Below are 13,516 nucleotides of genomic sequence, written 5' to 3'. Positions count from 1 at the left end.
CGAAAATTAAATACGTGTTTAATAATGCCACGCCTCGTAGTTACGGTCAATAATTAAACATTATGAGACATTTTTAGATTTTCAGAGCATTTTGATAATGTCTTAACTTAAATGTGTGTGAAGTATTTTTGGTCGAATCTTACTCGAAGAGTGAAAAATCTCCGACTGCTCTATTTAGGGGAAAGGTCGCAGTTGTGTCAGGTTTTTATATCCAGCCCGGACTGATTCAGAGTGCCACAAGCGCATATCGGTCTAAAAGTTTGATCCTGACGGTGGTGGTTTGTTGAATCTGCGTCATGGCGCTTCTCAGAGGTAAACAAACACGTTTCACTCTCGAATGAAGTTTATAAAGCAGAGATGCATGCTTGTGGACTGGAGCTGTGCTGCTTTGAAAATGTTAATGTTTAAAGGATACAGTTTCCTATTTGTGCCGCAGTTAGGAAACATTATGTTAAACCAACAAATAATTGATTAAATGAAAGTCGATTACACGTAAACATGAAAGTTGACAGAAATTTTGAAACGTTTTCTGGTCTCGACGTTACTGTAAATCAGGTGAAAGGTGACCCGATGGTGTCATAATCATAATCAACAGCTATTTGTCGGTTATAGTCTCTCACCTGTGGATCAATTTAAGTGCAAAGTTACTTTATCTCCAGCAGTAGAAAGAGGACTCAAATTATTACTTGCGAAAAACTAGTAAAACCACCATATAAATATAATCTTTAGTCCTGCATTAATACATAATATTATATTGAATTCATATCAAGTCTGATACTTGGTTTTGTTTAGTTAAAATGTATTTTGAGAAGTATCAATTTGTAACAACAGATCTCAGACAAGAGTACATTTTTATCCTCTGACATGTGGGAGAGAGTGGAGCGGAACTATGAAGTAGCATAAAATGGGAAAACTCAAGCAGGATACAAGTACATAAAAAAATGCACTTGTCTCAAGCACTGATAATCCATTCACAAATATTTTTTGTTTTTGGTCCACATTGTATTTTAGTGCATGCCCACATACAGCACATAAGAGAGTCTAAAATACTGGATATGTTGTGCAATGATAAACACACTGCTCAGCCTTAGTCAGATATTACAGCAAGGTTAGTTCAAACCTAAACGAAATGGTCAGGTCAAGGCATCATGCCATCCTGACCGTAACCAGAGGTTACAGTCCAGGGTTTGATAAGAAACTTAAGGTGTATCAACATTTCAAGATAACTATAGTACTTGACAGTAATGCATTATAGTGACATGTTTTTTTCTTTTTATCAGTTCTCAGAAATTTGTGTTGAAGAAAATATGTATAAATAAAGAGAAATAAAATTTAAAAATCCAGACGTAGTGGCTTCTCTTGTCTCTCCTGTCCAATTGGATTCATCTGATGTTAGTTTCCTATTTAGACTGACTCTTTATCTTCTGCATCTCAGTGCACCGGCTGTGTAAACTGTCTCTGCAGTGTGTCCTGATGCTGTGATCTGCCTGTCTCCCAGCGCGGAGGTGAAGTCCTTGTCTTTGTACTGAAATGCTCTGTTTCTCTGCAGGAGTATTTGTTGTAGCTGCCAAGCGCACTCCATTTGGTACCTATGGTGGCGTGCTGAAGGATCACAGTGCAACAGACCTGGCTGAGCATGCAGCCAAAGCCGCTCTCGCTGCTGGGGGTGTCGCACCAGAGCTTGTAAACAGTGTCATCATGGGAAATGTCATGCAGGTACCCAAAATCCAACAGATCAACAGCAAGGCTTAATAGATCCCAACTGCCGTCAAATGAACATGTAAACCAGCATATTTATGTGATGACTAGTGTCCTTGGTTTGTTCCTCATCTTTTTATTTCTCTTTGTTTACGCTGCTAATTTTAGAGCTCAGCTGATGCGCCCTATATTGCTCGCCATGTGGGTCTGAGGTGTGGCGTTCCCATCCCAGTGCCTGCTCTCACTGTGAACAGACTGTGTGGGTCTGGTTTCCAGTCCATCATCAATGGTGCTCAAGTAAGAGCTCCACCAAGGACAAAACATATTCTGACAGAAATACAAATGTAGATAAGCCCCCATAGTGTTGTAACCTCAGAGGTCACTTGATTATAGTATTTGACACAATCTAACACAACTTTTCTGCTAGGGCCATAGTGGTGTTGTACTGTATGACATTAATTCAAGAGGGGGGTGCTAAGATGTTGGTGCTGTTGTTCTGAAATGCATTGTATTGCACATGTTTGGCCACTGAGTGTCTATATACCATAAACACTGTATGTCACAATGATACATTATCAGAAGTACAATTTTTCCCAAATCAATTCAACACGATGTGCCATGTTGCTCATAAACAACATGTTTTCTTGTGTCTTTGCAGGAGATTTGCCTCAGGGAATCAGAGGTGGTCCTGTGTGGAGGCTCGGAGAGCATGAGCCAGGCCCCGTACGCTGTTCGCAACATACGATTCGGAACAAAGTTTGGATTCGATCTCAAGGTTGGCTACTGGTTGATTTTCTCTTTTTTTTTATATTCCCCAAACATTTGACCCTAATGTTCATGATGCAATGTCACAAAGACACCTTGACATAAAACTCCAGAAACTTTTGACTCAAAGATAAATCCTCTCCTCTTGTCTGCTTGACAGCTAGAGGACACCTTGTGGGCGGGTCTGACCGACCTGCACGTCAAAATCCCGATGGGCATCACAGCAGAAAACCTCGCAGAGAAGTACCAGATCACACGAGAAGATTGTGACAATTATGCACACCAGACGCAACAAAGGTGGAAGGCAGGTAAGACGGGCTTCATTCAACTTAAATACATTAATATTGGAATATATTGCTTTTGAGGAGAAAGGCTGGTATATTTTCAGTTAAAAAGTTAACTGCTTAAGACAAGTTCACTGATTATAGTTGAATCATACATTTTTTCTATTTACAGCTCATGAGGCTGGTCATTACACAGCAGAAATCGCTCCCATTGATGTGAAAGCTAAAAAGGGCAAAGTGCCCATGGCTCAGGACGAGCACCCTCGTCCACAGACCACACTGGAACAGATGGCCAAACTGGCTCCTGTGTTCAAGAAGGGAGGGACTGTCACTGCTGCCAATGCCTCGGTGAGTTTATGTGTGCGGTGAAGACTCCTTCTCATGAAAACCTAGAATCATCATTTTAGTTGTTAAAGGAGTTAAGACGTGTGGTAGTGTCATTTAGAGCTCCAAAGTTTGGTTTTAGCGAAGTAAAATCTATTTTGATATAATTATTGTGAAATTGTTATTACTTTTACCATCAGCAGTAGTTTGTTACTACTAAATGTAACACTCTCTTACTGATCTCCAGGGCGTATCTGATGGTGCTGCTGCTGTGGTGATTGCAAGTGAAGACGCGCTGAAGGAGCACAAGCTCACTCCTCTGGCCAGAGTCGTGGCCTATCACGTTTCAGGATGTGATCCCAGCATTATGGGAATCGGTGGGTGGAATTACTGTTACAGAGAGTTTAGTTTAATCTCTATTGAATTTAAATTAATGAATAACTGAATAAACACCCTAACCCCTAACCCTAACCCTCACATGGTATTCGATGTGACTTCTTACAATAAGAATGTCTTGTTTCCTTAAATCATCTTAGGTCCTGTTCCAGCAATCACAGAAGCTCTTAAAAAAGCTGGCCTGACTCTCAGCGACATGGATCTTGTGGAGGTTTGTTTCGAGTCCCTGTGACTTACTTTTCATTACTGCATTTCTTTTATGTTTTAATTTATCTGGGTAGTTATTACTTAGTTGCATCATTTATGTCATTTTCTTTGCTCAGGTGAATGAGGCTTTTGCCCCTCAGTACCTGGCTGTGGCAAAGGCTCTTGGTCTGGATCCAGAGAAGAGCAACGTTAACGGTGGCGCCATCGCCATCGGACATCCACTCGGTGCTTCTGGAGCACGCATCACTGCCCACCTGGTTCATGAGCTTAGGTAGCCTACATTTACAGTACATCAGGCGTGATGTCTGCACATTAAGAGGCTTTGAGTAATGGGCCTTGTTTTTTTCCTTCCAACAGGAGACGAGGAGGCAAGTATGCTGTTGGCTCTGCTTGCATCGGTGGAGGTCAGGGCATCGCCATCATCCTCGAAAGATGCTAACCGGAGAAGCTGCCAGTATCAGAAGAATCCCTGTAGAAGAATGTCTTGCACCATCACTCACTTGCATAGAATAACATACAATTGACACAAGCTAAAAAGAGATTTTTAAGAACCTTTCACAGTCATGTAAAATGGCGAGTGTTCTTTCAAAATGATAACTCATATGTTTTCCCTGGTACATAAAGTATCATTCAACATTAATATTTTTGCTGCTCACTCTTGTTAGTTTATTTAGTCTGTTTATTCATGTACAATGAGCCCAATGTTGCCTCGGAAACCTGTTTATGTACGTGCCTCAAATACACAGCTAGATCTTTGGTAACATTGACATGTGTAGCATAGTATTAACTCCATAAGTACAGATTTGGTTGGGTTACTGTGAGGTTTAAATCAACTGTGATGTTTGCCTTTCATGTTTTCTTTCACTCCATTATCAGGGATCAGTTTTGCTAGGAAATATGTCTGACCTGTGATGGCTCCAGCAAAAACTGACTTTGTATTTCTCTTTCAAATAATCTCAATAAATACAATTTTCAAAAAACATTTAAAAAATGTGTGTTTTTTAAGTATGATGATGAGCCCTTGTCAGACTTTTTTTTTCTTTTTTGTTCAGTTGGGAATTAAGATTTAATTATTTTAGTTGTAATTGAAGTGGAATGTATTTAATGAGGAATCTATTAAATAAGTCTTCCTTTTGGTTTTAACCTCATCAGGAAAGTTAGTTAGCTAGTACAGGGACCTTTGCTCTCATTGATTATTTTGCTACATATTCTTGAAATTATTTAAGAAAAACTGATAACATATAGCCATAGTAATATGTTATATTTGATATTGAATACTCATGTATTGAATTTAAGTTAGATATATTTTCACAATCTTTCTTTCTCTCTCTTTTTTACAGATAGCTTTACTGTTTGTAAAGACTTTACACTTTTATTCATCCCACAAGGGGGAAACAGCAGCAAGTAGACAGACATACAGACGTGTATCTCAGACATTGTAAGAGCAGATAAACAACATATTTCATATTTAGATAAATATATATGTTTCCTACAGTAAAAAATAAAAATGTCGCAATTTTTTGGGACTGTCAGTCGTTTAATAAAGTAATTATTTTTGTTTAACCGGGAGAGAGAAAATGTATTTAAGACTACAAGGACTAGTACATCCTCGAAACGCGACGTACGTACGTCAACGTCACCGTGCAGCGTCCTTATATACGTCACATCCCCGGATGTCGGTCTTTTTTTCATAGCAAAGGTAAGGCACCCTTGCTTTCGTGTTACTGTGTGAATAAAATCTGTTATCATCTGCGTTGTAGAATAAAAATAATAATCGCCAAACAACAGGAGATGAATCCGTGTATCTAGAAGACACGTTAGACATCGTTATTACTGTGATATGTCCGTGATGTCTTTGTAATTATGAACGTTTTGGTGGGTCCGTAGTGTAGGCCACCGGCTAGCCGCCTTGCCGTCTATAACGTTAGCTAGCTGGCTAATAGCAACGTGCCGTCCTTCGGTAGTTGTCTGTGATGTTTATTAAAGCAGTATCGCGGTCACATACACAAGGTTGACTGTTAAACATTAAGTTGTCATGTTGAGAATATAAATGTCTGCTAGTCGGCATAGAAATTGGTCTGCTCTGCTAATGCTAAATGCTAGCTAACATATCTTGTCATGGCTCCATAGCGTGTGGCATGATATGGTGTTGCAGTCTACCAGACTGGCATAGTCGTTCATAACATTATTGAGGTTTTCTGCTCAGTTAGTCATTGTATGATATGGTGTCCTTTGCTGTTGAACCATACACTGTGCTACTCAAAATGGAAAGCTTACATGACTGCTGTAATCATTGTTGCTTCAAGCACTTCTCCCAGTAGACCTCCCTACAATTTAAAAACTGTACACACAACTCGATAACTGGGAAGTTTTCATACTCAGGCTTATTATTTAGCAGTTGACTGCCCACTGTTAATATTTATTCATTTGAAGTATACAATTCTATTTCTGCTCTAGTTCTTGACTTTTATATATTTTTATTTTACTATAATTGTTTATATATAGAGATATACTTTGGCTGCTGTGATGCACACATTTCTGTGTTGGTGGGACTTATAAAGGGATTTCTGATTCAGTAGTGTTGTGGAATGGCATATAATGCGTTGTCCAACCAAGGCTAGATTATTGTGATTTATGAAGGTTGCTATGAAATTACCAGATCTCACTTTTGTCACAGTTGGTATATTAACATTTACTGTTTTTACCTTGTTTTGTGATAGATGGCAGAGGGCGACAAGAAGAAATCTGCCAAGAAGAAGCACGGGAGCCGGAACCCGGTTCTGGCCCGGGGCATTGGCCGCTACTCCCGTTCCGCTATGTACGCCCGCAGGGCCATGTACAAGAGGAAGTCCAAGACCACTGAGACCAAGGTGAGTGCAGATCAGTGACACCCTACACAGACTATCATAAAATAAATCGTAAGCACATCACATTTGTAAAATTGAGTCTTATGTTATTGATTTACTCTTCTTTGCAGATAGAGAAGAAGATCAGAGAAAAACCCAGGGCCACAGTTGTCAAGACTGTTGGAGGAGACAAGAATGGAGGCACTCGTGTTGTCAAGCTGCGCAAGATGGTGAGTAATGAGAAAATTCTTATTTTCCCCTTAAGCTTTTATGTACTATGAAAGGTTGAGCTGTTATTATGCTGACATTGAGAGACTGAAAAAAAATGCATGTCACACGTGTACAGATCGTGTGCCCTAAGGCGAAATGACACTTGATATATATACTATATCTAAGATTCCTATTAGAAATCACAGCACAGTTTGCATAAGTGGTGTGCAGATAGGTCAGTTACTATTTCAGCTTTGGCAGCAGACCATGAATCAAAAGATTAATACATATTCTTCTATGCTCCTACTTTAGCCCCGTTACTACCCCACAGAGGATGTTCCCCGCAAACTGAAGAGCCACGGGAAGAAACCCTTCAGCCAGCACAAGAGGAACCTGCGCTCCTCCATCACACCAGGAACTGTCCTCATTCTGCTCACTGGTCGCCACCGTGGAAAGGTGAGAACAGTTTAACACATTTTTGATAATGAATGAATGTGTCCATGGATTAGCTATCATGATTGACACATACAGCACACACCGAGAAATTGTGTGAAAGAGGTTACAGTGCTTTTGGAATAACTTAACAAGTGACTATGTAATTCCCCTTGTAAAATGGGGTGCAGACATAAAATGTCTTCCAGGACGCAGAATTCAATAATTGTTGTCTAATGCTTGGTTCAGGGGCAGAAATCTCTTTGGTTGACTGATTTCTGGGGTCATATCATTTACAAACAGTGGCTAGTCTGATCTGTAAAGAGACAATCTGTGATACACACATTAACAAGAAATTTACACCATCAAAAAGGCAATACTCAGAATGTGAATCTGCATTTATCCCCCAGGCATAATCTTTATAGGCTTGCTTTCTGGCAACAAACGCTAGAATATTAAAAAGTTTGTTTATGTCTAATCAGTGTGTTTTTAATATAGACAGCTTGCATTCTAGCAGTCAAAGTCTGTGTAATATCCTTACATCATGCCAATGATAAACTTCTGTGGCCAGCAAATGTAATGACTGTGATAAACACCTCAAACTAGAGCATCAGCAATACATTGATTTGTTGATGAGAAAGCTTAATGGCAACTTCTGATCATTGGTTATTTTTCAAGCAAATGTCAGACCATTGCTGGTTCCACTTTCAGAATGTAATTTGCTGCTTTGTTATTTAAATAGAGTTAAAGAAGACTCCTTTGGTTTTTACTTAATTGGACAAGAGAAGCATTTTAAAGATGTTTGGGCTCTGGTAGATTGTGATGTGCAATGTTCACAATTTCTTTAAATTTTATAGGCTTGTACTAAATCAAACACCCTTGAAATGGTCTGGTTGGTGCAAGAAGACCACTCAGTTAAGGGAAAAGTCATAGGGGAGTTACTCAGGAGGATGGCAAGACTCGAGTTGGGCCCTCATCGATTAATTCAATGAAGACAAGTTAGTTGCAGGCCCATCTCGGACAGTTTTCCTTATGGTATGATGGTAGCCTGACAGATGCCCAGTTATCCTAGCATCAGCAGTAATTTTAATGTTTTGTATGTTAAAAGTTGAACTCACTTTGTTGCAACAATCAAGCACAATTTGAAGAATGTGCATTATGTCACATCCTTTGGAGAGTCTTGGAAAATCTGACCCAAGCCCTAAGCAATGAAATCCAGTGCAGTAGATTTAACAACTAAAACAAATGTCTGCAACAGATGGGGAATGTCCCTTTGTGATGTTAGAACCTTCTCACATATGACTGATTAAAAATGATTACACATAAAATGCTACCAATTGTTACATAGAGCCCCTTTAATAACCCCTGCATTGTTTTCTGTTGCACAAAAAGAAAAGCATGACTAAAGAAAAATCCACTTACCTTAAATGCGGTCTATTTATGTATTAAGTCTATTTAACCACTTCATTTTTAAGACACTGACACGGGCATCTTTCATGAACTGTCGAGATTTTTTTTTTTATTTTTTAAAGAAAACAAACCTTTGCACTTTGTCAGCATAATCACTCCATAACCTGTCAGTTTTCATAGAGCACATGGTATTAACAGATATCAGTGGTGCATCCTCATCGTGTATGAAAATAACAACCGTGCTGGACGCATCACTACAATCACACCCTCGGCAGCACCACAGACATTGTCCCTCCCACTCTCCAACACTGCATAGGCAAGTTATGGAGGCACACAAGTGTGCCCACACACTTTGGGCAGTGGCTGACCTAAATAATGTTTCAGCTATGAAACTGACAGGCAGACTGGGCCCTCTGGATAAAACAAGGAGTGTGTGTCAAGTAGATTTATTTTTCCCCTCTCTAGTTGAGTATGAAAGTGGACTGCAGCTATTAATTTGTCTCATCCAAGAAGCACAAGTGACTGTTAAATCTTTATAGTACTGCACTTATTACTGAGTTGGATGGATGCCCTTCTATCCCTTGTGTGTTGGCACTAAATGCATGTAGTGGTTGATTCTATCATTGTTAGCATTGTGTGCAAATCCCTCAATATAGTAGCTTTATACTAATGACACTTGTATCTGTTTTTTAGCGCGTGGTGTTCCTGAAGCAGCTCTCCAGTGGTCTCCTGCTTGTCACTGGTAAGGGTGAATGATTTGGTTGCACTATATTTATGCATGTAGTAGAACTGTCCGCAAGATTTTTAATACCCATTTTCTAACATGTTTTATTTGCCTTTTTAGGCCCTCTTGCCCTGAACAGAGTCCCCCTTCGCAGGGCTCACCAGAAGTTTGTCATTGCCACCGCCACCAAAGTTGACATCTCTGGCATGAAGATCCCCAAAACTCTGAACGACGCCTACTTCAAGAAGAAGAAGCTGAGGAGGCCCCGTCACCAGGAGGGAGAGATCTTTGATACAGAAAAAGAGGTAAACTAACGTGGATGTTACCTCAAAATGCTGTTTTCGATTGGACTTGCTCACAGATTTATATTTGACTCACTGGTTTTCCTCTCCTTTGGTCCATTTGCAGAAGTACCAGCTGACAGAGCAGAGGAAGGAGGACCAGAAAGCTGTTGATGCACAGCTCTTGCCCCTCATCAAGAAAGTACCCCAGATGAAAGGATACCTGCGCTCTTCCTTCTGCCTGTCTAATGGGGTCTACCCACACAAGCTGGTTTTCTAAATGTGTTGTAATAAAGAGTACCACCATCATTTGACCCATCTCTTGCCTCGTTTTTATGCTGAAATTGGGAGTTTGTGCGTGGCCAGGTGTTTGTTTGGCCGATGAGTCTTGCAGCCACTCCAGTGTCATTGAATAAAATCTATTTCAGCAGTTGAAAGGGTAAATTCAACTTGTTTTATTGGGAAATTTACAGTTTGTAGGTGTTATGTCTTGTGCTGACACCAGTTCTTGCAATTGACTACAAATGAATATGAGAAGCAAGCATAGGGTTCAAAGTAACAGTTGAGGTAAATGCTCTTATAGAAAAGAGCTGCCTGCTTAATGCAGCCACTCAAGTCATGCAGAACTTGACCTTAAATAATTGGATGACTCTTCCTTGATGCCAGGGTTTTTATACCCTGTGACTTGACTTTACAGTAATGATGGCTGGGACATGTATTCTGGGCAGTGAGATGCACTACCCTGGTGACTGCAACTTCATTTGAGCCAATCGGTCACGTTAATCACACTACTACACAACATTTGTTCATCTTAGGACAAGTATCTGGTCATATGAAATTATAGTTGGTTTTATCATGGTTTTAAATGGCGCACAATGAAATGACCACACCAGACATTAGACCCAGACAGCTTAAAAGCAACACTTTAATTAAAAAATGACATGTCTAATGTAACAAGACAAAAATAAATACAAGTGTTTCATCTCTTTAACATGGCCACGTTTTTGTTTTAATCCTCAAAAACAGCATAAAGTAGAAAGCGGCACAGAAAAAGGCAGCGGCCTCTTGCCAAGGAATGATAAGTGCCTTTGTCGAGTCAGTCAGTATTGTATGTATGGTCAGCCGATGTAGAGAAAATGCGTTCCCTCAGCCGGACTTGAACAGCAGGATGGCCACCTGACCCAGGTAGAAATATATGAAATGCTTGGTCTCATGAGTCACGTAGCTGCCAAAGTTTCTCCCAACGATGCAGTGCCAGGTTGGGTTATATTTCTTGTCAAACTCCTGTGAGGGACAAAGAAGCATTGTGTTCAAACATTTGAGGAAATCAAAAGCAGGTGCAAATTAAAGATAATGATTAGTAATAATACACAGCATATAGTAATGAACACGTTTCAAGTTTTAGAACAAGTGACAAACCACCTTTGTCATATGTGATATTTAAAACTACATACTAACAAGTGATCCAGTTTTATGCAGTCGTGAGATTGTTGAAGCTGGGAAAAATTAAAACAGTTTTACTTGTCCAACTATAGATGCTAATGTTTTTACCTCAAACGTGCCTGTATCACCCTTTCAAGGCAGACTAAATGACTCTTAATTCTCAATAACTGTCTATACTGTAAGGCCATAAGAGCTAGACACTCGTGAGAGCATTGTACTCGAAGCAAGAGCAGGGTGATTTCTTACGTAAGACCAATGTCAGCTTTTGGCCATTGTGATCATTTTGGCTGTATAAACAGGACTTCACATCTTAATTGAAGGCAAGTTGCTGATTTCGTTGTACTGCCAATTTCATCGTATTTGTTTTCCCCTTTAGCACTATTATTTGCATTGCCAATTTTGCAAAAATATCTAAAAATAAATGTGTACAATTCTGTTATCATCCAGCCACAAACGTTCCCCTGTAAAATATGTTAATATCCCGATAAAAGCGGATGGGGGATAGCAAACAACTGTAACTAAGTTTTTAAGCTGTTTCTATGACAATTACACGTAACAGTTGGCCCCTCCCTGTGCTGGACAGGAATGCCACTATGGGGGAAAAAAATGTGGCATGTGGCTTCCAGATTTCCTCAGGAAGACTGGACAAAAAAACACCAGGATGGGTGTGTAACGGGAATGATGCACAGGATGATGTGTCGGTGTGTGCAAAATAGCTTTACACCACTAGTTGAATTCACAGAACTGCAAATGCTGTCACATAAATATTAGACTGTGCTCACAGATCAGTGGGTTAAAGTTAGTCTGTAGGAACCTGCTTAAGTGAAGATGTTGGATGCGTCAGCAGTTGTTTTTTCGTGTGTGGTTTTTTAAAAAAAAATTATTATTACCTTTTTGATGTATGCAGCGATATCTTTTTCTATGTTGTACTTTTCCAGGGCCTGTGTGGCACACTCCACAGCGTCCTGCTGCATGTCCTCCGACATGTCGGCATTTTTGATCACTGCCTTCCTTTCAGACATGGTTGCTCTGGGAAACACAAAACACAGCGGAGGATTCATCATCTTCACAAGGCGCATTGGCACACACAGACACACAATCCAATCGACTCCTGTCCCTGAGCATCCCGACAGTCCTCATCGTCGACTAACTTAAACGGTTCTGTGTGGCGAGCGCAAATGGTCTTGCCAGCCAGTTAATAGAAATAAACATGTAGTTAGTGACGAGCCATCGTTATATAATAACTGACACATAGTATCTGAATTAGCCGTTTCTACAAGTGTTGCATAACAACTTCCAACAGCCGCGAGCTCGCTGGATGCGCGCTCTGCGTAGTTTCTATGGATACGCGAGACATTCGAGATAATCGTCTCATATTTAACCGATGTTTCAACACAAATCCTGTGAAATGTGAGGATGCTAAATGGAAGCTTTTTTTTCCGTTCAAATACCTGACGTTAGAAAGTAGCGTAAATCTCGATCTGGCTCAGCATGCACGATACCAACATAAACACCCCATCATCATTACGGTATATCATTTTACCATTAACTGGACTCAAAACGATCAGAATTAGGGTGGAGATAGATGAGTTTACTATCATCACCTCTGCACATGCATAATCAACGATGATGAGCCGTTGATTAGCTAACGGTACAGTGCGTTAACTAGCGGCTCATTCATCCCGCCTAACGAAATGGAAAAAAAACACAATTTAACGGTTAGCACAGATGTTACAGTTTAGATAATACTTTAAAAAGAACACCTAAACCATCTATCATTTTCTGCATGCAAAATTTAGAAATTACCTTCTAGTCTCCTGCACACTGTATGTGTAGTTTTAAAGAGACGACTGTTCCTGAAGCGACAACTCCCGCGAAGTGGTTGACACAAAAGTAATGTGGGTGTGTGGCGGTCAGAGACTGATGCCTTGACGTCTTCCCATTGGCTGATATTAATGCATAGGGCGCTGCCATTGGCTCATTCAGGCCTATCTTTCCGGTGTTTCTGCCTGCATTTTATTTCGAACCAGCATGCTTTGCGACACGCTTGTTGCCGGGGCAACAGTTGTAAATAACTCACACTTATTCCATGCCCATGCTTCACTGGCAGGATGTATGATGGATTTATATATATAATTATAATATTTATAGCACACTCCATCGACTATACACATTATATTTTGTGTAATTGTGTCACTTAAATAATGTAAATAAAGTAACAAAATTAAAATTAAACATTTTTGTTAGAAGAAACAATTTACCAGAGAATTTATGTATCACAAGAGATGTTTCACCTATATATAATCACTTTTCACTAAAGGAAGATACTTTCTCGTCTTGTTATGGCTACAAAAATAAAATGTCTAATTTTGACATTGTAGCCCATGTGAGCATGAGGAAATTTAAAATAATAAAAAAAAAAGTATTAGGTGTGTTAAGACACTGTTGTCATGTGTTTGGCAAGAAAGCCAATCCGAAAGGCTTTGTTGTACACAG

General features: G+C 39.8%; 3 protein-coding genes across 3 annotated transcripts; 2 read left to right on the top strand and 1 right to left on the bottom strand.

Moving 5' to 3' along the window:
* Positions 1 to 120: 120 nt before the first annotated feature.
* Positions 121 to 4,665, top strand: acaa2 (acetyl-CoA acyltransferase 2). The gene is made up of 10 exons (XM_037098198.1): positions 121 to 312; positions 1,550 to 1,716; positions 1,867 to 1,995; positions 2,357 to 2,473; positions 2,624 to 2,771; positions 2,920 to 3,095; positions 3,319 to 3,448; positions 3,608 to 3,678; positions 3,791 to 3,945; positions 4,032 to 4,665. Exons 1-10 carry the CDS (start codon positions 297 to 299, stop codon positions 4,111 to 4,113), a joined length of 1,191 nt encoding a protein of 396 aa, XP_036954093.1. The 5' UTR covers positions 121 to 296; the 3' UTR covers positions 4,114 to 4,665.
* Positions 4,666 to 6,394: 1,729 nt separating this feature from the next.
* On the top strand, positions 6,395 to 9,889 carry rpl6 (ribosomal protein L6). The gene is made up of 6 exons (XM_037098621.1): positions 6,395 to 6,544; positions 6,652 to 6,750; positions 7,043 to 7,186; positions 9,266 to 9,314; positions 9,417 to 9,601; positions 9,705 to 9,889. Exons 1-6 carry the CDS (start codon positions 6,395 to 6,397, stop codon positions 9,855 to 9,857), a joined length of 780 nt encoding a protein of 259 aa, XP_036954516.1. The 3' UTR covers positions 9,858 to 9,889.
* A 589-nt stretch (positions 9,890 to 10,478) lies between these two features.
* Positions 10,479 to 12,984, bottom strand: dynll1 (dynein, light chain, LC8-type 1). Its single transcript, XM_037098622.1, has 3 exons — positions 12,827 to 12,984; positions 11,911 to 12,049; positions 10,479 to 10,861 (listed from the first exon to the last, which is right to left on the bottom strand). The coding sequence occupies exons 2-3, from the start codon at positions 12,040 to 12,042 to the stop codon at positions 10,724 to 10,726; spliced, it is 270 nt and encodes an 89-aa protein (XP_036954517.1). The 5' UTR covers positions 12,043 to 12,049; positions 12,827 to 12,984; the 3' UTR covers positions 10,479 to 10,723.
* Between the last annotated feature and the right edge of the window lie 532 nt (positions 12,985 to 13,516).

This window comes from Acanthopagrus latus, chromosome 5, assembly GCF_904848185.1.
Source record: "Acanthopagrus latus isolate v.2019 chromosome 5, fAcaLat1.1, whole genome shotgun sequence".
Lineage (NCBI taxonomy): Eukaryota > Metazoa > Chordata > Actinopteri > Spariformes > Sparidae > Acanthopagrus > Acanthopagrus latus.
Note: the sequence above shows the minus strand (reverse complement) of the source record. Positions and strands in the feature narration are given on the sequence as shown.

Coding starts and splice junctions, on each gene's coding strand:
- acaa2 (XM_037098198.1), top strand. Junction 1,996..2,356: donor CCATCATCAATGGTGCTCAA/GTAAGAGCTCCA, acceptor GTGTCTTTGCAG/GAGATTTGCCTCAGGGAATC. Junction 3,946..4,031: donor CACCTGGTTCATGAGCTTAG/GTAGCCTACATT, acceptor TCCTTCCAACAG/GAGACGAGGAGGCAAGTATG.
- rpl6 (XM_037098621.1), top strand. CDS start 6,395: ATGGCAGAGGGCGACAAGAAGAAATCTGCCAAGAAGAAGCACGGGAGC. Junction 7,187..9,265: donor CTGGTCGCCACCGTGGAAAG/GTGAGAACAGTT, acceptor TCTGTTTTTTAG/CGCGTGGTGTTCCTGAAGCA. Junction 9,602..9,704: donor TCTTTGATACAGAAAAAGAG/GTAAACTAACGT, acceptor GTCCATTTGCAG/AAGTACCAGCTGACAGAGCA.
- dynll1 (XM_037098622.1), bottom strand. CDS start 12,042: ATGTCTGAAAGGAAGGCAGTGATCAAAAATGCCGACATGTCGGAGGAC. Junction 10,862..11,910: donor TCGCTGCATACATCAAAAAG/GTAATAATAATT, acceptor TGTCCCTCACAG/GAGTTTGACAAGAAATATAA.